This window comes from Aquarana catesbeiana, linkage group LG03, assembly GCF_042186555.1.
Source record: "Aquarana catesbeiana isolate 2022-GZ linkage group LG03, ASM4218655v1, whole genome shotgun sequence".
NCBI lineage: Eukaryota > Metazoa > Chordata > Amphibia > Anura > Ranidae > Aquarana > Aquarana catesbeiana.
Window position 1 is genome coordinate 669,626,058 of NC_133326.1, and position 25,114 is coordinate 669,651,171.

Below are 25,114 nucleotides of genomic sequence, written 5' to 3' on the forward strand. Positions count from 1 at the left end.
CCCGAAAGGCACTGTGCTTGACTTGTAACCACATGAATCATAGCCTAAAAGAATTGAGTACTAAAGGAAAAACTTACCAAATTTCCAATTTAATTAACTGCTCTACAGAGTTTGTTGTTTACTGTCTCATCTACCCATGTGGCCTTCACTACGTTGGAAGGATCATACGCACACTTAGGAAGAGGCTCGGAGAACATCGCCATTTTGTAGAAGGAGGAGATGACAAGCACAATGTACCCTGACATTTTCTAAAACACCATGGCACATCCTCCATGGGCCTCCGGGTGTGAGTCATAGAGTCCATTCCTGGTACGTTCCCACTGGCCGAGCACTTCAAGCATCTCTGCCAGAGGGAAACGTACTGGATATACACTCTGGACTCCCTCACGCCCGGGGGCCTCAATGAGGAAATAGAGGACAATAATCTGATGTGATAAGCCCCTTCAGTCTAATGTCCCTGTTCTCTCCCCCCCTACACATTCCCCCCCCCCTTATTCTCACCTTTCCCTTCCCCCCTTCCCCCCTCTTTCTTCCTTTTTCCCACCCCCTCCTTTTCCTTTCTCCCCTCACCCACTTTCTCTTCCTACCCTTCCCTCCCCTTCCTCCTCCCCTCTTTTTCCTCAGTTGTATATATCCTGAAAGACAATATTCATTGATAGGAAAAGTATGGTTATATTAGAAATGGTTCCAATTGTTTTTATTCTCAACATTCATTTTTTTTTTCATAATTCTTTCCTCTCCAGGGCCCATTTCTTTTTAACCTCGCTTCCTAGTCCATATATCCTATCTTGGACCCTTAAGGTCTTCCACAATCAAAGTAAGTACCAGATATAATTAGATATAGTAAAATTATAGTCATATTATCCTATCAATTTACAGATACCAATGTGTTGAGACCCACCCCTAATAAGTGTAAGAACAGCGATTTTTTGTTAGTTTCATCATTCATTTTATTATTAATTTTATTACTATTTCTATTTTTATTTTCATTTTCATATTTTTAGTAATTTTATTTTTATTTTTATTTTCATTGTTATTTTTATTTACATTATTATTATTATTTCAATTTTTCATTTTTCATTTATTATCATCTTGTTTGTTGTTTTCATATTAATCTTTAGTTTTCATTATCATTTTCATTCATTTATTAGTTCTCTTCATCATTATCATTTCCATTTTCTCTTTCATCCATGGTCTCCTTACTATCGCATTTAGTGTCCCATTTTTGCCAAAAGCACCGTCTTATAATTTCATATTATTTTCACTATTTTTATACCATTTGATCGTTTTTTTCATATCATTCGTTTGTTAAGTCCACTTCCATAATTTTCTTGTTGTTTCTCATGCTCAAGCATATATAGTCCTGTAGCAATATCCAGCAATCTTCATATTTGCCTGTTTCTGCAGCAATATTCAGCAATATTTATCTATGCCTGTTTTCTGCTTCATGTTATTATGCTATTATGCTATGGCTGTGTGTGTGTTTTTTTCCTCCAAATATCCCCCTCCCCCCCTTCCCTCATGCATGAGGTACAATTCCAAGTTCCTTTTTTCCATCATAAGCTGTTTGGGTCACTAGGACTCAAGAGCTCTGGCAACACAGCATAAAAGCCCTCAATCAAAATGGCACCCTTCAGGCCTGAAGAAGGAGTGCATGCTCCGCAAATGCGTCGCCTGCAACTGATATCCCGTCCGACCGGAACTGAAGTCATCAGCCTGCATCTCGTGTGACTGAGGACCAGGAAACGCCGGTCTCCACCAGCGCAACCTGCTCCATGGCATCCACACTCTGCCCCTGATGGACTCCCTCCTGGATGGCTAATCTTCCTGACATGCCTAATTTAAACATTTTTTCTTGTGAGTATAATTCATCCTTTGCTCAAATAAATCGTTTTAATTAGTGCACTTAGAGTGGTGCTTTGTGCTTCCTCCCCAGCTTCCACAGAGTATTGCTTCTAATCTCCACTGGGCTGCCTTCAAGTGCTTTATCACAGACTTTATGGACTGCACATAGTCACTTATCTTGCAAATGCTTGTTTCCCTTTTTTACCAAGATGTGTAATAGATAGGTGGATCCTCACCAAGGCTGTTGCAAGCGCCAACTTCTCTCCTTACTACATTATAAAAATACCTGCTGATCCAGTCATGGAGGTCCTATTTTAGGCACTTTCTGTCGAGGGGATGGCAATGTTCTATTTCTGTGCTTCTACATTGTCACCTTGTTGCATGCCCTTCTGCTGGAGACTGATAGGGGTCATGCTGTTGCTCAAAAGAAAGAGAAGCCCGGAGCATGACAAAAAGAATAGAGGAGGGCTTACATGACCGAGGGAACAGGGGTCAGAGGACAAGGATGGTACAGCACTAAGGATTGGAGAAAGGTAAAGGTAGGAGGGGCTGGTGGTAACTGATATAGGAGTTGGCCGCTCCCCAGCATGCAGTGGAAGCGTGGAGGAGAGAGCTTAGAGAGCATGCAGGTCGGTCGTTGACACCTTGCTGGCCCAGCTGCGAGCAGAAGCAGAGTCCCGAGGTGAGGAATGGCTGCAAGAGAGGCTGGCATCGGTGATGAGTGTTGTGTCACCGGGAACCAGCACGAATGGGCGGGAGTCCGCATGACCTAGGCGGTCTTAGCCGCCAGAGCGCTACTCCTAGGACCCATCCCCCAGGGCCCATCATATGGAGTCCCATACGAGCCCACTTCAGGGCCCCCTGCAAAGCACTCAGCCAGGCCTGTGGCGGGGGTCCTGGGAGGAATCCCGCTCAAGGACGGAGCTCGGCGGGAGGGGCCTCCAAGAACACCAGAGCCCACGATCGGACTGCCACTCGTCGAGAACAGGAACGTTTGGACTCCGCACCTGTCTGTGAGTCAGCAGGGGCGGGGCTTTGGCAAGGGAATGGCACAGCCATGGCCGCTGGGACTTCCCAGGCTGCAGCCGGCGGCCTGCATGGTCAAGAGAGACAGCTGCTGGAGAAACACATGATGGTCGAGCACTCGGAGGGTGAGCTGTCTCTGTCAGATGAGGAGGAGGAGCCCAGTAGACGCCTGGCAGCGGTGGAGGCGGGATCTTCGGCTATTGGGACCCTTCATAGGCAGCCTGGTAAGTCAGATTTTCATGCCGTATGTAATGCTAGATCTGATGAGGATGTTGGGGTGGTGGCAGGCAGTGGGCCCGGTGGTGATGGGGATGCTCCCGGACATGGGATGCGCTTCCTAGGAAACTGAACCCGGGCGCATTGGTCCAAGACCATGCCCCCGCGGATGGGGATTTAAGGGGGTTCTTAGCAGGCTTAAAAGAATTGGTCCAGCGGTTTGAGCCAGGGTCGAGCAAACAGGACAACCCGGTGGTGACCTGGGTAGCACCCGGGGAAGTGGGGGATGGGGCCGTCATGGCCTATAATGGGGAGGTAGGTCAGGCTGCGGCTGGTAAGGCGGCAGCAGGAGGCAAGGCTGCGACAAGTGGTGAGGCAGCTAAAAAACAGGATGTTGTCAGAATGGCGGATTCAGCAAAATGCGAAGGCTATGTCGGCTTTGAGGGCCCGCTGGGGGCTCACTTGAACCCAGAGGTGAGGGAGAAGATTTGGAAAGGTGAGTATGTGGAGATATTTTCATTGCTGCCGCTAGAGAAATTCAACCTTGATAGGGTGAAGCCTGAGGAACACAAGAGGGAGGATGAGGAGAAGTGGCGCTACAGACTAATTCCGCAGACTTTCAATAACTGGCTGCAAGCGTTCGTCATTATGGTGAGTGTGATTAGCGAGAAGAACCCTGAACATTGTTCAGCGCTCTTTTGTTATTTGGACAAAAGAGCGCTTTTGTTATTTCCCCGTGTCTACGGGGAACCTGCATGGTTACGATACAACAAGCATTTCCATCAGAAGAGGGCTATCCGCCCGGAGCTGAGGTGGGATCACAAGGACATTAGCCTATGGATGCGGCTTATGACATCGGTGAGGAGCACAAGTCAGTTTTTTCTAGGGGGGGGGGGGGTGGCTCATACACCCCCGGACAATCAGCCACAAAGAAAAAGGGGTCTGTTGGCAATTCAACGAGGGCTCATGCAAGTTTGGGGGCTCTTTTTGGTACAAACGTGAATGCTCCGGCTGTGGTGGTACCCATTATTTGTCCCATTGCTTCAAACAAGGAAAGGGACGTGCCAGTGAGTCTGTTGGAAAAAGGGATGATTCTGGTGAAGGTAGAAAGGATGCAGCCTTTCCTTGATAGGACCCGGATAGGGGGGCAGCGCGGTTGTTAGGCTTGGGGTTCTCGGAGGGTTTTCGCATCCCTTCGACATTGGCCAAAGCACCGCCGGTGTCTAGGAACTTGCGATCAGCTTTGCAACATGAGGAGGTGGTTTCGGAAAAGCTAAAGAAGGAAGTTGCGTGATAATGCCATCGATTCAGAGGTGTACACGGTATCGTACACTTAATTAGATGTGGCTGTTTTCTGGGTGAGGCGATATGGGCAGGGGCGCTGATGGCCAAATCTGATATTGAGTCGGCTTTCAGACTGCTTCCCGTTCACTCGGATAATTTTTGCCTGTTAGGTTGTCAGTGGCAGGATGAATTCTATGTTGATCGTTGCTTGCCAATTGGTTGTTCTATTTCGTGTGCGTTATTTGAGAAGTTCAGCTCCTTTTTGAAGTGAGTGGTTCGAGATGTGGCAGGGATAAACTCCATCATACATTACTTGGATGACTTCCTGTGTGTGGGCCCGGCCTTTTCTGAAATCTGAGCGGTGCTCCTGGCTACGTTAAAACATGTTTCCACCCGCTTTGGCATGCCATTGGCCCCCAGTAAAAACAGAGGGGCCTAGGACCATGATTAGCTTTCTGGGCATAGTTTTAGATTCTGAAGCCATGGAGTGTCGCCTGCCAGAGGATAATCTAGTGGCGCTCAAGTAGGAGATTTGTGGGCTCTTGGGATTGTTTTGGATTCAGAACAAAAGTTCCGATATTATTATATCTACCCCCGATCAGATTGTTGAATACAAAAGCATGCATGCTTCAAGTAAGCTCACACTGAGACAGACACGAGTTCAGCGGAAAAGTTACGTCTGTTTAATATTTCCGCTTCTCAAGATTTTTATACATTTTCGTTAAAGTTCTGAGATACGTCAGATAGACTGGCACATACAAACCACAAATATATAAAAATACATATAGTGCAAATATGTGACAAAGTTTGGCTTTTAGCTGATGCACATTTGAGGAAGTAAATTTTATTCTTGCAGTCAGTCCAGTTCCTAAGCAAGCTTTGAGCTTTGCAGAATATCTGAAAATGTCTTAAGGCTTAATAAGCATAGAAGCTGAGTTTATATATGTTAGGTATATAAAGCAGGTATTGGAATAGACAGTTTACAATGCGTGACAAATTCTTGTGCCCGGTGCCTATTTAAAGCAAGCAGCATGAGCCATTAGTTGCTGGATGATCTTCAGCTGCCCCTGTTCTTGATATTATTTGATTTCCTGTTCCCGACCCAGCTTGACCTGGCTTGTCTGCATTCCTGGCTTGTCTGCATTCCTGGCTTTGACAACTAGGGAATGATTGGAGGTTACAATGGAAAAACAGCTTTGGAGGTTTCAGCACTAGAAGTGTGCGGGTCATTAAAAGGTCTTGCATTTCCCATACCAGGAGTTGAACCCGGGCTGTCTGGGTGAAAACCAGGAATCCTAACCACTATACCATATGGGAAAACTTTCTGTGTTTATTTGGGAAAAATAGAGAAAACTAAATTGAAAAAAAATAATGCCGCCTCCATCATCTTCCAAGTATGGTGGCCAGCAGTGTCACACATATTCCTGTCCTGTTAAGCCTCGTTAGCGCAGCAGGTAGCGTGTCAGTCTCATAATCTAAAGGTCATGAGTTCCATCCTTACACGGGACACTGATCTCTACACTTTTTGTGAGTCTTGGGGTCCTTAATCCATGAAAACCATTATTCTTCATCCCTTACGTTTTGCAAGAAGCCATATGGATGGAAAAGTGACCGTCAGCTCAAGCTTTCAATGCTCTTTTGCCCTCCTCCATATTCCACCCAGCTGAAATCTTTAACTCTGCAACTAACAGACCTTGCAAGATACAATGTCTACTCACCCTGGAAAAACAGAGGCATTTTCCATCTATGTGACATGCTTCCCTTTGTTTCATCACACAGAAAGAAAAAAGCAAAGAGGAATTCAAAAGGGCTTTTAATAAGGTGTGAAAAAAAAGGATAATGTCTGTGTGAGAGAATGGTTCATAGAAGATTGGCACATAGAAATTTGCCAATGCAAATGTGCAGAAGAGCAAGAACGGCCAGGAGAATTCATGTGCACATGTGCGCATGTGCATACGCCAAAGTGCACACAATGCGTGACAAATTCTGGTGCCCAGTGGCCTATTTAAAACAACCAGCATGAGCCATTAGTTTCTGGATGATCTTCAGCTGCCCCTGTTCCTGATATTATTTGATTTCCTGTTCCCGACCCAGCTTGACCTGTCTTGTCTGCATTCCTGGCTTTGAAAACTAGGGAATGATTAGAGGTTACAATGAAAAAACAGCTTTGGAGGTTTAAGCACTAGGAGTGTGCGGATCATTAAAAGGTATTGCATTTCCCATACCGGAAGTTGAACCCAGGCCACCTGGGTGAAAACCAGGAATCCTAACCGCTAAACCAAATGGGAAAACTTTCTGCATTTGTTTGGGTGCTTTAGCTTTAGGTGCACACTGTGAAGAGGACGCACTACACTCACTTGTAAATACTACAGCTGCCTGCGGTACTGTACTAAAAGGATCAGAAGAACACCACCAATTTTCTTCAGGTAGCTTTAGGTGCACACTGTGCAGAGGATGCACTACACTAACTGTAAATACTGTAGCTAATAGGACTAATAGGATCAGAAGAACACCAGCAATTTTCTTCAGGTAGCTGTAAATACTGTAAAAACACCTGCCTGCCTATGAGTAGTAGGAAGAGAATAACAGGAACGGATCTAGCTAAACTGAATACAGTGTATATATATATATATATATATATATATATATATATATATACACCTACGCTGTATATATATATATATATATATATATATATATATATATATATATATATATATACACAATACACTATAAGTGCAGCTAACTGACTCGCCTGCCTGCTCTATCTAACTTAAATCAAATGACAATGTCTCTCTGTCTATCTATCTCTCTCTCAACGCCGGAACACACTACACAGGGCCGCCATGCAGGCGGCCTTATATAGTGTGGGGCGTGTACTAAACCCCCTGAGCCATAATTGGCCAAAGCCACCTTGGCTTTGGCCAATTACGGCTCTCTGTACAGACGGCGCTGTGATTGGCCAAACATGCGGGTCATAGTGCTTGCTTGGCCAATCATCAGCCAGCAATGCACTGCAATGCCGCAGTGAATTATGGGCTGTGAACGGCCCATATCATTCATAATTCGGCGAATGGCCGAACACACGATAATCAAGTCGAACATGGGTTTGACTCGAACACGAAGCTCATCCCTAATAATCAGTTAATACATCAGATTGGAGCTGCAACTGTTGTGGGAAATGCAACCCAGTCTGGGGGCTGAACCAAACAAAATCTCATAAGGTGACAGACCATGGTTTCCTCTAACACTGAATAGGGCAATGGGTAGGCTGTCTGGCCAACTCATTCCCATTTCCTGAGACATTTTTAGCATTCTAGACTTTATTGTGACGTTCAATCTTTCCACCTTCCCACTGCTCTGAGGATGGTATGGGGTGTGGAAAGCTAGTGTGACCCCTAAAGCTGCCCATATTTCCTTGGTCACTGAGGCCGTGAAAGCTGGCCCCTAATCGCTCTCTATGACCACTGCACACTATTTCTGTTAAAAGTCTTTAAGCTGTGATTTTTGCTGTCATGTTGGTGACGGGATAGGCCCACGTGGCAGACACGGTCTCTTGTTTCATTCCATGATTCCTTCAACTTCTGTGGCTCCTTTTTTGATCCACACTACTTTTTCTTCTTTGTCAGCTGCCTCCTGTTGCTCCTTGAGGTGAATCCAGTTCACAGGAGGGTTTTGTAGAATCATGGTGGTTTGTACAGTCCTTCAGGGGGTGTCTATTGGGTCATCCAGGATAGGTGCATTCACTCTGCTGACCCCTTCTCGCATCCCATCTGCAGCTTGTTTCGCAGCGGTATCTGCCAGGTGATTGCCTCATGCTTCTTGGGAAACCAGCTTGCCATGCGTCTTTACCTTAAGTATAGCCACTTGTGCGGGGAGGAGTAGGGCGTCCATTAAGTCCTTGATAGCTGCACTGTGTTTTACAGGTGTTCCTGCTGCTGTCAGGAACCCTCTGGTTTTCCGGATGATCCCAAAATTTCCTTCTGCCATTTTGCATGCCATAGTTAGTGCCTGGAGTTCTGCTTCCTGGGCAGACATGGAGGAAGGTAATGCCTGCATACCTGGAACCATCAACAAAAATTGTCAAGTCAGAATTCTCAAGGGCTGTTTCACTGACTGTCGGTAAGTGTGTTATTTCCATCTTCATCACTTCGAAGCAGTCATGAGCGGTGAGATGAGGATCATTCTCCAAAGAGGTTCCCCCCCCGAGAAGAGGAAGCAGAGTGGATGGGTTAAGGGTATCACATTGGAGGACGGTGATGCTATCGGGGAGAAGCAAGGCACACTGGAGTCTGAGGTGTCTTGCTGTGGACAGGTGTTTGGGCTGTCCTTGGTTCAGTATGGCAATTATGTCATGAGGGGCATTGGGCGGCAAAGACGGCTCTGAGGCAGGAGGGTTCCCCCCTGGCCACTGAGTCTAGTTGACAGGAGTAATACCCAATGGGTGTGAGTCTGCTACCATGGGCCTGAGCCAAAACTCCAGTGGCATGTCCTTGTCTCTCTGAGACAAACAGTTTGAAAGTCTTTTCATAGTCTGGAAGGATCTCCTTCAGTCCTTCAAAATTGTCCACAGCTTCTGGAGAAAGCGAGAAAGGGTCAGATTTCAGGGCATCATAAAGGGGTTGCAACAAAAGGGAGGCTTCTGGGACTGGGATCCAAGAACGGCAGTAGGAGATTAATCCTAGAAAGGCGTGAAGGGGCTTTTGACCTTGAGGCAAAGGGATGGCCTTGATTGCAGCAACTTTTTCTTAAGTGAGATGTCAGGTGCCTTGGGAGATGCAGTGGCCTAGGAAAATCACCTTCTCTCTGGACTTTTTGCTTTAAGGCCTTGTATCCTTGCTCAGCTGGGTAGTGGAGGAGGCTATCAGAGAAGATTGAAGCATCACTAAGGGTATCTGCACAAAGCAGGAGGTCATCTACATTAGGGATGAGCTTCGAGTTCGAATCGAATCCATGTTCGACTCGAACATAAAATGTTCAACCGTTCGTTGAATTTCGAACGTTATGGGCCGTTCTAGAAAAATTTGAGTGGCGTGTTACAGCCCATGATTCACTGAGGCACCGCAGTGCATTGCTGGCTGATGATTGGCCAAGAATGCACTATGACCAGCATGCTTGGCCAATCACAGCGCCGTTTGTACAGAGAGCCGTAATTGGCCAAAGTCGCCTGCACGTCGGACCTGTGTAGTGTGTTCCGGCGTTGAGAGAGAGATAGAGAGAGAGATAGTGTCATTTGATTAAGAGTAGGAAAGCGAGTCAGTTAGCTGCACTCACAGTGTATTGTATATATATATATGCATCCTAGGTGTTGTATATATATATATATATATATATATATATATATATATATATATATATATATATATATATATATACACTGTATTCAGTTTAGTTAGATCCGTTCCTGTTTTTCTCTTCCTACTGACAGGCAGGCAGGTGTTTTTACAGTATTTACAGCTACCTGAAGAAAATTGCTGGTGTTCTTCTGATCCTATTAGTCCTATTAGCTACAGTATTTACAGTTAGTGTAGTGCGTCCTCTGCACAGTGTGCACCTAAAGTTACCTGAAGAAAATTGGTGGTGTTCTTCTGATCCTATTAGTACCGCAGGCAGCTGCAGTATTTACAGTTAGAGTAGTGTGTCCTCTGCACAGTGTGCACCCAAAGCTACCTGAAGAAATGTGGTGGTGTTCTTCTGATCCTATTAGTACCGCAGGCAGTTGCAGCATTTACAGTTAGTGTAGTGCGTCCTGTGCACAGTGTGCACCTAAAGCTACCTGAAGAAAATTGGTGTTGTTCTTCTGATCCTATTAGTACCGCAGGCAGCTGTAGTATTTACAGTTAGTGTACTGCGCCCTCTGCACAGTGTGCACCTAAAGCTACCTGAAGACAATTGCTGTTGTTCTGATCCTATCAATACTACAGGCAGGCAGCTACAGTATTTACAGTTAGTGTACTGTGTACTCTGCACAGTGTGCACCTAAAGCTACCTGAAGAAAATTGGTGGTGTTCTTCTGATCCTATTAGTACCACAAGCAGCTACAGTATTTACAGTTAGTGTACTGCGCCCTCTGCACAGTGTGCACCTAAAGCTACTTGAAGACAATTGCTGTTGTTCTGATCCTATTAATACCACTGACAGGCAGCTACAGTATTTACAGTTAGTGTACTGTGTCCTCTGCACAGTGTGCACCTAAAGCTACCCGAAGAAAATTGGTGGTGTTCTTCTGATCCTATTAGTACCACAGGCAGGCAGCTGTAGTATTTACAGTTAGTGTACTGCGTCTTCTGCACAGTGTGCACATAAAGCTACCTGAAGACAATTGCTGTTGCTCTGATCCTATTAATACCACAGGCAGGCAGCTACAGTATTTACAGTTAGTGTACTGTGTCCTCTGCACAGTGTGCACCTAAAGCTACCTGAATACAATTGGTGGTGTTCTTCTGATCCTATTTGTACCACAGGCAGCTACAGTATTTACAGTTAGTGTACTGCATCCTCTGCACAGTGTGCACCTAAAGCTACCTGAAGACAATTGCTGTTGTTCTGATTCTATTAATACCACAGTCAGGCAGCTGCAGTATTTACAGTTAGTGTACTGTGTCCTCTGCACAGTGTGCACCTAAAGCTACCTGAAGACAATTGCTGTTGTTCTGATCCTATTAATACCACAGACAGGCAGCTACAGTATTTACAGTTAGTGTACTGTGTTCTCTGCACAGTGTGTACCTAAAGCTACCTGAAGAAAATTGGTTTTGTTCTTCTGATCCTATTAGTACCACAGGCAAGCAGCTGCAGTATTTACAGTTAGTGTACTGCGTCCTCTGCACAGTGTGCACCTAAAGCTATTTAAAGACAATTGCTGTTGTTCTGATCCTATTAATACCACTGACAGGCAGCTACAGTATTTACAGTTAGTGTACTGTGTACTCTGCACAATGTGCACCTAAAGCTACCTGAAGAAAATTGGTGGTGTTCTTCTGATAATATCAGTACCACAGGTAGGCAGCTACAGTAGATACAGTTAGTGTACTGTGTCATCTGCACAGTGTGCACCTAAAGCTACCTGAAGAAAATTGGTCCTGTTCTTCTGATCCTATTAGTACCACAGGCAGGCAGCTTCACTATTTACGGTTAGTGTACTGCGTTCTTTGCATAGTGTGCACCTAAAGCTACCTGAAGACAATTGCTGTTGTTCTGATACTATTAATACCACAGTCAGGCAGCTACAGTATTTACATTTATTGTACGGTGTCCTCTGCACAGTGTGCACCTAAAGCTACCTGAAGAAAATTGGTGGAGTTCTTCTGATCATATTAGTACCACAGGCAGGCAGCTTCAATATTTACAGTTAGTGTACTGCGTCCTCTGCACAGTGCGAAACCTGAAGCTTCCTGAAGACAATTGCTGTTGTTCTGATCTTTATAATACCACAGGCAGGAAGCTACAGTATTTACAGTTAGCGTACTGTGTACTCTGCACAATGTGCACCTAGAGCTACTTGAAGAAAATTGGTGGTGTTCTTCTGATCCTATTAGTACCACAGGCAGGCAGTTTCCATATTTACAGTTAGTGTACTGTGTCCTCTGCACAGTGTGCACCTAAAGCTACCTGAAGAATATTGGTGGTGTACTTCTAAAACTATTAGTACCACAGGCAGGCAGCTACAGTATTTACAGTTAGTGTACTGCATCCTCTGCACAGTGTACACCTAAAGCTATCTGAAGACAATTGCTGTTGTTTCGATCCCATTAATACCACAGGCAGGCAGCTACAGTATTTACAGTTAGTGTGCTGTGTCCTCTGCACAGTGTGCACCTAAAGCTACCTGAAGAATATTGGTGGTGTACTTCTAAAACTATTAGTACCACAGGCAGGCAGCTACAGTATTTACAGTTAGTGTACTGCATCCTCTGCACAGTGTACACCTAAAGCTATCTGAAGACAATTGCTGTTGTTTCGATCCCATTAATACCACAGGCAGGCAGCTACAGTATTTACAGTTAGTGTGCTGTGTCCTCTGCACAGTGTGCACCTAAAGCTACCTGAAGAAAATTGGTGGTGTTCTTTTGATCATATTAGTACCACAGGCAGGCAGCTGCAGTATTTAGATTTAGTGTACTGCGTCCTCTGCACAGTGTGCACCTAAAGCTACCTGAAGACAATTGCTGTTGTTCTGATCCTATTAATACCACAGACAGGCAGCTACATTATTTACAGTTAGTGTACTGTGTCCTCTGCACAGTGTGCACCTAAAGCTAACTGAAGAAAATTGGTGGTGTTCTTTTGATCATATTAGTACCACAGGCAGGCAGCTGCAGTATTTACAGTTAGTGTACTGCGTCCTCTGCACAGTGTGCACTTAAAGCTACCTGAAGAAAATTGGTGGTGTTCCTCTGATCATCTTAGTACCACAGGCAGGCAGCTGCAGTATTTACAGTTATGCCCCGTACACACGGTCATTGTCCGATCGGAGCGTGTTGTCGGAAATTCCGACCGTGTGTGGGCTCCATCGGACATTTTCCATCGGATTTTCCGACATACAAAGTTGGACAGCAGGATATAAAATTTTCCGACAACAAAATCCGATCGCGTCAATTCCGACCGTGTGTGGCCTGTTCCGACGCACAAAGTGCCACGCATGCTCAGAAGAAATTCCGACACGGGACAGCTCGTTCTGGTAAACTTAGCGTTCGCAATGTATACAGCACTTTCGTCACGCTGCAATGTTCAAAATGGTTTAATACAGCGCACTCTCTTCTTCTTTATAATGTGACAAGAATTAAGTTGTTTTGATGCTCATATTCACACACACTTCTCACAAACTTCTTTCGTTACTATTTATCGGGATTCCCTCATTATATTTTGATTTCTCACATCTGACAACATAATTTTATTTTTTTTTTGTTACTTTAATGTAGAATCTTTTTTTGTGTTTCTCTTTTTTAATTTTTTTTTTTTTGGTGATTTTGATTTGTACTCCCGAAAATGTTTGTGTGTTTTTTGTGACAAGTTCCCACAACACCATTGATATGTTGTTCTATTTAATCTGTAGGAGATTGTTTGGTGTTGTTGTCCCTTGTTAATTTCACATTGTACTTTAGAAATGTACCTGAATCGTCACCAACAAACTGTCCTTTTTGGATGAAAACACACACAGGAGAGTAGAATTTACCTAAAAAATTTTATTAAGGGCTCACAACTATAAACAAAGAGGGAGGCAACGCTGGAGAAACTGCAGAAGTGGGTGAAGCCTTGGACCCCCAGGGCAGCCATCAATTATTTAAAAGCAAAATTGGTGGCCTGAGGAGTCCTTATCTAAGGGAGGGCAGTCTGGTCCAGAAGTCCCAGAGATCCGGAAAGCAGCAGATGACATCTGTGTCCCCAGGCTGTGGTCATACGAGAGACTGCATCTTCTGTCAGACCAGACTGAACCCAGGGCAATCACTCTCAGGTCTTCCTTCCATGCTTCCTTCCAGCCTTTGGCTGTGGTGGTGGAGTTGTGGCAGCAGGAGGAGGAGGAGGATCGTCGATCTCAATGACATCCGTCTTGTGTGTCAGTTCCCCACTCTCCCCCTTACGTAGGACTTTATAAATCAGGTCCTCAGAGATCTTGCGTTGGCCCTCCTGCATGCCCAGCAATTTGGTGGCAGCCATGCAGGCAAAGGCATCTTCAGGACTGGGGAAGGCTCTGAGGGACGCAGAAGGCTCCTGGATCAGCCTGTATGCTGAATCCTGCACAGGACTGGGAGTGGCCTTCCTGGCCCTTTTGTATGGAAGGCGGAGGGGAGGAACCTGAGACTCAGTCAGGCTGCGACTTGTCCCAGGCTTCTCTTGGCTGACACTTAGCCCCGCCTCCTCCTGGCTGACACTAATAGTCCCCGCCTCCTCCTGACTGCCACATTCCACAGCCTCCTCCTGGCTGAGGTCTTCCTGTGTATGAAAAAGGGACATAGTTTTATTTTTTTTTACATCAATCACACACAATTTTCACCTCCTGACTGCTGCAAATTCAATGTTAACAAATATAACAGACTATCCTTCTGAGCCCAGCATTTTGCATTCTTGTCCCAATTTTTGGTTCCCACTACTGTCTATTGATATGTAAAACACTTTTTTTAATCAGGAATTAATGATCAATAATAACATCTAGTAAACATCATTTATTTATTGCCCAGAAATCTGTAGAAGAATGCTATACCTGACTCCAGCTGGGCTCCTCCACTTCTTCCTGGCTGGAAGGCCCAGGTTGGACATCGGAAGCCTCAGCTGGGATGGAAGGAAGAGTGGAAGGAAGAGTAGAGAGGGATTCCCTGACTTCAGTGTGGTCTGACAGAAATCGCAGTCTCTCGTAGTACCACAGCCTGGGGACATAAATGTCATCTGCTGCAGCTCCTGACCTCTGGGAATCTGTGACCTTCTTGCGCTCCCTAAGATAAGTGCTCCTCAGGCCACCAATTTTGGCTTTTAAATAAGGGATGGTTGCTGTGGGGACCACCGGCTTCACCAACTCCAGCAGTTTCTCCAGTGCTGCCTGCCTCTTCTGTTTGTGATTATAGTGGGGGTGTCTCACCTGCCACAGACAGGGCAGCTCCCTGTACTTGTCTATGAACAGGGGCAGGAAATTGTGGTCATTGAACCCATCCATTTTCTCTGCAAGACACAACACAAGACAAACCCTAATGTCAGGCCAAACTCCCCTAATCTTGTTACAATATAGGCTTCCATTTCGAAGCAGTATAGGCCCAAGTTTAGATCCTACCTTTGTTAGCACGATCGGCGTCTCCGATGCTCCTTCCTCCGCTCACAGATCGTACGTAAGACGCGCGCGTTACGATTTATACACACTGCGCATGCGTATAACTCCGTCCGCCCCTGACATTCTTTCTATTCTATTCCCCGCCCCTTTTCGTTCGGCGCAGTGGAGGAAGATCACATGGCGGAGAGACAGCAGGATCCTGATAATTGGAGCAACGAGGAGGAGGAGGAGGAGGAAAGGCCGGAGCCTGAAACGTCCCAATCCAGAAGGAGATTAAAGGACTCAAATATGTCCTTTGGGGAGATGTTGGAAATGGTGGACATCCTGAAGAAGGCCGACTATGATGGAAAGTATGGGCCTTACCCCAACCCCAATGTCCAAAAGGCCAAGATCATGGCGAAAGTGGTCAGAAGTCTGCACCGGAAATTCAGGGTACGACGATCGAAAGATCAGCTCAGGAAGCGGTGGTCGGACCTGAAATTACGAGAACATGAGCAGTACAGAAAGATCCGGAGAGTGCTGCAAAAAAGTAAGTAGTTGTGCCGTGTTCCTATTGTTCTTGTGTTTATTACGTTCGTGCTGCTCCATGTGCTTTTAGGAACTGTTGTACAGTTTAAAATGGCAACTTTCATGTTCATGGGCACATTATTCGTTCGGATCACACATTTTTATTTCGGACTATAAAATACCATTGTTTAGGCCATATGCATTTGGCCACCATTTTGAGGCCCTATACTTGTCTTCAAAGAATTGGGTTGTGTAGATGGCTTGGTTACTAGAATGAAATGCAAACTAGATTCTGTGTAAGGAGAGGACACTGAGCAGCTGTTTTCACATCTTGACACTGGAGCACTAGTGTGGGACCCCAGAACACCATTTTTATTAGGGGGGCCACACAGGTGCTCCAGTGTATACTATGGGGGGGCTACATCTGTGAAGATTGTACCAAATAGGTAAAGTATTGCAGCTTGACAAAGGACACTAAAAAAGCTACATCTTGGAACTCTGCTAAAATAGATTATTGTACCCCACTTCCAAGCAATGTTTCATCTTTCTAGTTCTGCCATCAAATATCTGTGTGCTAATTATACCATTTTTGCTTTACATAGGGGAGAAAAGACTCGGAGGACACCCCTCATCCGAGGAGACCAGAGCCCCCCCCCTCTGGAAGAAGGGGAAATCCACCCAACACAAGATGAGCAGGAGGAAGAAGACGTGGTGGAACTAGTCACCACAACAGGTGAGTGTCTGCGACCACAGGCTCAGATAAGAGATGGATGGCGGCATTTTTTTTTCGACTTAATTTATTTTGGGGTTCCTCTCTTTTTAGGTGATCGTGAGGTTGTGGATGAAGATCCTTTCACATCAGAAAGTGCCCAGATCGTGATCGGGGAGATCATGGGGTGTAATTTACAATTGGAAAACATCAAGCAAAACATCAATGATGTTATTCCAAAATATAAAAACATCATTGATGTTTTGGGGCGAGTTTAAAGCCCCTCCAAATCACTTTCTTCTTTTGTCTGCTACAATGTGCGAAATGTTTTTGTGATTTTTCCCAAAGCCAAATTTGGAGGATGCACACAATGTGTCAACATGTGCTATCTGCCATCACGGGAGATCAATGGATGCGTTTTGGGGGTGCAACCCCTTCCTTAATTATAAAGTCGCGTTGAGGAAGGGCTTTCTCCCCCAAAACACGTCCCTTGATCCCCCGTGATGGCAGGTCGCACATGTTGACATTGTGAAATTTGTGTGCATCTTCCAAATTTGGCTTTTCCAGGGGTGATTTCCCCCCATCTGAACGCAATATCAAACACAGTTCCTAAATACTCATGTCTAATATTGCCTTCAAGTTCTACCAAATGTGAACTTTGTAAGATCAAGATTTGTGTCTTTCTTGTGGGTTTTACACAGGCCTGTTTTATATAAAATGCACATTTTGATTTTGGATAATGACACCACAAAAATTGTTATACAACAAACATGTCGGTTTGTCAGAAAAACCTTTGGTAAATGCACATGTGATTGTGCAGGTATTAAAAAGATTGCTCATCAAGAATGTGTGGATTATTGTCTCAACGTTACAACACTTTTGGGGTGATGTAATTGTTGTTTTATGAGAAAATGGGGGTAATTTCCTAAGGGCAAATCCACTTTGCACTACAAGTGCAGTTTCAGTGCAGTTGCAAGTGCACTTGTAGTGAAAAATGTCTTTGCATTTAGTAAATAACAGCCAACAGTGCTTTGTATAAGGTTACACAATCACGACATTTTCTGCACTCCACACAATTCTGTCAGGGTCAGCTAAAACAAACACAAGCAGTAAATGTCCACAAAGAAGAGCCTGGGGGGAGATGCCTGTCGAGAACTTGAGGTCCTGCAGGCTTCTCCCTGTGGCCAAATACCGCAGGGTAGCGACCAGCCTCTGCTCTGGAGTGATGGCTTGCCTCATGCAGGTATCTTGCCTGCTGATATAGGTGGTCAGCGAAGCCAACAAACGGTGAAACACGGGGTCCGTCATCCTGAGAAAGTTCCTGAAATCATCAGGATTATTCTCACGGATCTCACAGGGCAAAGGCATATGACAGAACTGGTCACGCTGAAGCAACCAATTCTTGGTCCATGAACTCCTCCCCACCCTGTTCATGGACTGGACTTGTGTCAAGGTCAGGACCCCAACACCAAGCCCCCGCACAGCACGAACTGTACGAGGAGTACGTATACGAAACATGGCTAGAAAACGGTCGGCTGCTCAGAACGAAGTAACAGAACGCACTGAAGAACAGCAAGGCCTGTGAAGAGCGACCTGAAAAACAGCAACGAGCAGGCAAGATCACACAGAAAACTCTGATACGAACTGAGCACAAACTGAACGGCAGAAAACGATCTGAAAGCCACGAGTCTGAAAAAGCGCGAATCGTCTCTCACCAAACTTTTACTAACACGAGATTAGCAAAAGGAGCCCAAAGGGTGCCGCGCTTGGTTCTGAACCGGCCTTTTCTAGTCTCGTCATACGTGGTGTACGTGACCGCGTGGTTGTCGATCAGAAATTCCGACAACTTTGTGTGACCGTGTGTAGGCAAAACAAGTTTGAGCCAACATCCATCGAAAAAAATCCTAGGATTTTGTTGTCGGAATTTCCGAACAAAGTCCGACCGTGTGTACGGGGCATTAGTGTACTGCGTCCTCTGCACAGTGTGCACCTAAAGCTACCTGAAGACAATTGCTGTTGTTCTGATCCTATTAATACCACAGACAGGCAGCTACAGTATTTACAGTTAGTGTACTGTGTCCTCTGCCCAGTGTGCACCTAAAGCTACCTGATGAAAATTGGTGGTGTTCTTCTGTTCCTATTGGTACCACAGGCAGGCAGCTATAGTATTTACAGTTAGTGTACTGCATCCTCTGCACAGTGTTCACCTAAAGTGACCTGAAGACAATTGCTGTTGTTTTGATCCCATTAATACCACAGGAAGGCAGCTACAGCATTTACAGTTAGTGTACTGTGTCCTCTGCACAGTGTGCACCTAAAGCTACCTGAAGAAAATTGGTGGTGTTCTTTTGATCATATTAGTACCACAGGCAGGCAGCTTCAGTATTTACAGTTAGTGTACTGCGTCCTCTGCACAGTGCGCACCTAAAGCTACCTGGAGACAATTGCTGTTGTTCTGATCCTATTAATACCACAGACAGGCAGCTACAGTATTTACAGTTAGTGTACTGTGTCCTCTGCACAGTGTGCACCTAAAGCTACCTGAAGAAAATTGGTGGTGTTCTTCTGTTCCTATTAGTACCACAGGAAGGCAGCTACAGTATTAACAGTTACTGTACTGTGTCCTCTGCACAGTGTGCACCTAAAGCTACATGAAGAAAATTGGTGGTGTTCTTCTGATCCTATTAGTACCACAGGCAGGCAGCTGTAGTATTTACAGTTAGTGTACTGCGTCCTCTGCACAGTGTGCACGTAAAGGTACCTGAAGACAATTGCTGTTGTTCTGATCCTATTAACACCACAGGCAGGCAGCTACAGTATTTACAGTTAGTGTACTGTGTCCTCTGCACAGTGTGCACCTAAAGCTACCTAAATACAATTGGTGGTGTTCTTCTGATCCTCTAAGTAACATAGGCAGCTACAGTATTTACAGTTAGTGTACTGCGTCCTCTGCACAGTGTGCACCTAAAGCTACCTAAAGACAATTCCTGTTGTTCTGATCCTATAAATACCACAGTCAGGCGCCTGCAGTATTTACAGTTAGTGTACTGTGTCCTCTGCACAGTGTGCACCTAAAGCTACCTAAAGACAATTGCTGTTGTTCTGATCCTATTAATACCACAGACAGGCAGCTACAGTATTTACAGTTAGTGTACTGTGTCCTCTGCACAGTGTGTACATAAAGCTACCTTAAGAAAATTGGTGTTGTTCTTCTGATCCTATTAGTACCACAGGCAAGCAGCTGCAGTATTTACAGTTGGTGTACTGCGTCCTCTGCACAGTGTGCACCTAAAGCTACTTGAAGACAATTGCTGTTGTTCTGATCCTATTAATACCACTGACAGGCAGCTACAGTATTTACAGTTAGTGTACTGTGTACTCTGCACAATGTGCACCTAAAGCTACCTGAAGAAAATTGGTGGTATTCTTCTGATAATATCAGTACCACAGGTAGGCAGCTACAGTAGATACAGTTAGTGTACTGTGTCCTCTGCACAGTGTGCACCTAAAGCTACCTGAAGAAAATTGGTCCTGTTCTTCTGATCCTATTAGTACCACAGGCAGGCAGCTTCACTATTTACGGTTAGTGTACTGCGTTCTTTGCATAGTGTGCACCTAAAGCTACCTGAAGACAATTGCTGTTGTTCTGATACTATTAATAACACAGTCAGGCAGCTACAGTATTTACATTTATTGTATGGTGTCCTCTGCACAGTGTGCACCTAAAGCTACCTGAAGTAAATTGGTGGAGTTCTTCTGATCATATTAGTACCACAGGCAGTCAGCTTCAATATTTACAGTTAGTGTACTGCGTCCTCTGCACAGTGCGAAACCTGAAGCTTCCTGAAGACAATTGCTGTTGTTCTGATCTTATTAATACCACAGGCAGGAAGCTACAGTATTTACAGTTAGCGTACTGTGTACTCTGCACAATGTGCACCTAGAGCTACTTGAAGAAAATGGGTGGTGTTCTTCTGATCCTATTAGTAGCACAGGCAGGCAGCTACAGTATTTACAGTTAGTGTACTGTGTCCTCTGCACAGTGTGCACCTAAAGCTACTTGAAGACAATTGCTGTTGTTCTGATCCTATTAATACCACTGACAGGCAGCTACAGTATTTACAGTTAGTGTACTGTGTACTCTGCACAATGTGCACCTAAAGCTACCTGAAGAAAATTGGTGATGTTCTTCTGATAATATCAGTACCACAGGTAGGCAGCTACAGTAGATACAGTTAGTGTACTGTGTCCTCTGCACAGTGTGCACCTAAAGCTACCTGAAGAAAATTGGTCCTGTTCTTCTGATCCTATTAGTACCACAGGCAGGCAGCTTCACTATTTACGGTTAGTGTACTGCGTTCTTTGCATAGTGTGCACCTAAAGCTACCTGAAGACAATTGCTGTTGTTCTGATACTATTAATACCACAGTCAGGCAGCTACAGTATTTACATTTATTGTACGGTGTCCTCTGCACAGTGTGCACCTAAAGCTACCTGAAGTAAATTGGTGGAGTTCTTCTGATCATATTAGTACCACAGGCAGGCAGCTTCAATATTTACAGTTAGTGTACTGCGTCCTCTGCACAGTGCAAAACCTGAAGCTTCCTGAAGACAATTGCTGTTGTTCTGATCTTATTAATACCACAGGCAGGAAGCTACAGTATTTACAGTTAGCGTACTGTGTACTCTGCACAATGTGCACCTAGAGCTACTTGAAGAAAATTGGTGGTGTTCTTCTGATCCTATTAGTACCACAGGCAGGCAGCTACAGTATTTACAGTTAGTGTACTGTGTCCTCTGCACAGTGTGCACCTAAAGCTACCTGAAGAATATTGGTGGTGTACTTCTAAAACTATTGGTACCACAGGCAGGCAGCTACAGTATTTACAGTTAGTGTACTGCATCCTCTGTACAGTGTACACCTAAAGCTATCTGAAGACAATTGCTGTTGTTCCGATCCCATTAATACCACAGGCAGGCAGCTACAGTATTTACAGTTAGTGTACTGTGTCCTCTGCACAGTGTGCACCTAAAGCTACCTGAAGAAAATTGGTGGTGTTCTTTTGATCATATTAGTACCACAGGCAGGCAGCTGCAGTATTTACAGTTAGTGTACTGCGTCCTCTGCACAGTGTGCACCTAAAGCTACCTTAAACAAATTGGTGGTGTTCTTTTGATCATATTATTACCACAGGCAGACAGCTGCAGTATTTACAGTTAGTGTACTGCGTCCTCTGCACAGTGTGCACCTAAAGCTACCTTAAACAAATTGGTGGTGTTCTTTTGATCATATTAGTACCACAGGCAGGCAGCTACAGTATTTACAGTTAGTGTACTGTGTCCTCTGCACAGTGTGCACCTAAAGCTACCTGAAGAAAATTGGTGGTGTTCCTCTGATCATCTTAGTACCACAGGCAGGCAGCTGCAGTATTTACAGTTAGTGTACTGCGTCCTCTGCACAGTGTGCACCTAAAGCTACCTGAAGACAATTGCTGTTGTTCTGATCCTATTAATACTACAGACAGGCAGCTACAGTATTTACAGTTAGTGTACTGTGTCCTCTGCCCAGTGTGCACCTAAAGCTACCTGATGAAAATTGGTGGTGTTCTTCTGTTCCTATTGGTACCACAGGCAGGCAGCTACAGTATTTACAGTTAGTGTACTGCGTCCTCTGCACAGTGTGCACCTAAAGCTACCTGAAGACAATTGCTGTTGTTTTGATCCCATTAATACCACAGGAAGGCAGCTACAGTATTTACAGTTAGTGTACTGTGTCCTCTGCACAGTGTGCACCTAAAGCTACCTGAAGAAAATTGGTGGTGTTCCTCTGATCATATTAGTACCACAGGCAGGCAGCTTCAGTATTTACAGTTAGTGTACTGCGTCCTCTGCACAGTGCGCACCTAAAGCTAACTGAAGACAATTGCTGTTGTTCTGATCCTATTAATACCACAGACAGGCAGCTACAGTATTTACAGTTAGTGTACTGTGTCCTCTGCACAGTGTGCACCTAAAGCTACCTGAAGAAAATTGGTGGTGTTCTTCTGTTCCTATTAGTACCACAGGAAGGCAGCTACAGTATTAACAGTTACTGTACTGTGTCCTCTGCACAGCGTGCACCTAAAGCTACATGAAGAAAATTGGTGGTGTTCTTCTGATCCTATTAGTACCACAGGCAGGCAGCTGTAGTATTTACAGTTAGCGTACTGCGTCCTCTGCACAGTGTGCACGTAAAGGTACATGAAGACAATTGCTGTTGTTCTGATCCTATTAATACCACAGGCAGGCAGCTACAGTATTTACAGTTAGTGTACTGTGTCCTCTGCACAGTGTGCACCTAAAGCAGTGGTTCTCAACTCCAGTCCTCAGGACCCACCAACAGGCCAGGTTTGCAAGATAGCTGAAATACATCACAGGTGATATCATTTGCTGCTCAGTGATTGCAGTATTCTAGTCTGCAACTCCCCAAGGTAATACTTAAAATCTGGCCTGTTGGTGGGTCCCGAGGACTGGAGTTGAGAACCACTGACCTAAAGCTACCTAAATACAATTGGTGGTGTTCTTCTGATCCTCTAAGTAACATAGGCAGCTACAGTATTTACAGTTAGTGTACTGCGTCCTCTGCACAGTGTGCACCTAAAGCTACCTGAAGACAATTCCTGTTGTTCTGATCCTATAAATACCACAGTCAGGCGGCTGCAGTATTTACAGTTAGTGTACTGTGTCCTCTGCACAGTGTGCACCTAAAGCTACTTGAAGACAATTGCTGTTGTTCTGATCCTATTAATACCACAGGCAGGCAGCTACAGTATTTACAGTTAATGTACTGTGTCCTCTGCACAATGTGCACCTAAAGCTACCTGAAGAAAATTGGTGGTGTTCTTCTGATCCTATTAGTACCACAGGCAGGCATCTACAGTATTTACAGTTAGTGTACTGTGTCCTCTGCACAGTGCGAAACCTAAAGCTACCCAAAGACAATTGCTGTTGTTCTGATCTTATTAATACCACAGGCAGGAAGATACAGTATTTACAGTTAGCGTACTGTGTACTCTGCACAATGTGCACCTAAAGCTACCTGAAGAAAATTGGTGGTGTTCTTCTGATAATATCAGTACCACAGGGAGGCAGCTACAGTAGTTACAGTTATGCCCCGTACACACGGTCGGATTTTCCGATGGAAAATGTCCGATCGGAGCGTGTTGTCGGAAATTCCGACCGTGTGTGGGCTCCATCGGACATTTTCCATCGGATTTTCCGACACACAAAGTTGGAGAGCAGGAGATAAAATTTTCCGACAACAAAATCCGTTGTCGGAAATTCCGATCGTGTGTACACAAATCCGACGGACAAAGTGCCACGCATGCTCAGAATAAATAAAGAGATGAAAGCTATTGGCCACTGCCCCGTTTATAGTCCCGACGTACATGTTTTACGTCACCGCGTTTAAAACGATCGGATTTTCCGACAACTTTGTGTGACCGTGTGTATGCAAGACAAGTTTGGGCCAACATCCGTCGGAAAAAATCCTAGGATTTTGTTGTCGGAATGTCCGAACAAAGTCCGACCGTGTGTACGGGGCATTAGTGTACTGTGTCCTCTGCACAGTGTGCACCTAAAGCTACCTGAAGAAAATTGGTCCTGTTCTTCTGATCCTATTAGTACCACAGGCAGGCAGCTTCACTATTTACGGTTAGTGTACTGCGTTCTTTGCACAGTGTGCACCTAAAGCTACCTGAAGACAATTGCTGTTGTTCTAATCCTATTAATACGACAGTCAGGCAGCTACAGTATTTACACTTATGCCCTGTACACACGGTCGGACATTGCTCGGACATTCCGACAACAAAATCCTAGGATTTTTTCCGACGGATGTTGGCTCAAACTTGTTTTGCGTACACACGGTCGCACAAAGTTGTCGGAATTTCCGATCGCCAAGAACGCGGTGACGTCAAGCACGTACGACGAGACTAGAAAAGGCCAGTTCAGAACCAAGCGCGGCACCCTTTGGGCTCCTTTTGCTAATCTCGCGTTAGTAAAAGTTTGGTGAGAGACGATTCGCGCTTTTTCAGACTCGTGGTTTTCAGATCGTTTTTTGCCGTTCAGTTTGTGCTTGTGGGTTTGTATCTGCTTTTCAGTGCGTGCAAGCAAGTTCCGCGTGACTTAATCCTTGTATTCTTGTTTGTTCGTTACTGTTTTTCAGGTCGCTCTTCACAGGCCTTGCTGTTCTTCAGTGCGTTCTGTTACTTCGTTCTGAGCAGCCGACCGTTTTCTAGCCATGTTGCGTATGCGTACACCTCGTAGAGTTCGTGCTGTGCGGGGGCTTGGTGTTGGGGTCCTGACCTTGACACAAGTCCAGTCCATGAACAGGGTGGGGAGGAGTTCATGGACCAAGAATTGGTTGCTTCAGCGTGACCAGTCCTTTGCTCCGTGAGATCCATGAGAATAATCCTGATGATTTCAGGAACTTTCTCAGGATGACGGACCCCATGTTTCACCGTCTGTTGGCTTCGCTGACCCCTTATATTAGCAGGCAGGATACCTGCATGAGGCAAGCCATCACCACGGAGCAGAGGTTGGTCGCTACCTTGCGGTATTTGGCGACAGGGAGAAGTCTGCAGGACTTGAAGTTCTCGACAGGCATCTCCCCCCAGGCTCTGGGTACCATCATCCCAGAGACCTGTTCTGCCATCATATAGGTCCTGCAGAAGGAGTATATGAAGGTAAGATTTTTATCCTTTAATATCACATTTTATTGTATTTAATGT

General features: G+C 45.1%; 1 protein-coding gene across 1 annotated transcript in view; it reads left to right on the plus strand.

Annotated features, from left to right (window-relative positions):
• The first annotated feature begins 3,489 nt into the window (after positions 1-3,489).
• LOC141134081 (uncharacterized) overlaps positions 3,490-25,114 on the plus strand; it is a 127,918-nt gene continuing 106,293 nt past the window's right edge. Inside the window, exon 1 of the mRNA XM_073623668.1 lies at positions 3,490-3,738. Coding sequence (XP_073479769.1) covers positions 3,490-3,738 — 249 coding nt within the window. The remainder of the gene's footprint in view (positions 3,739-25,114) is intronic.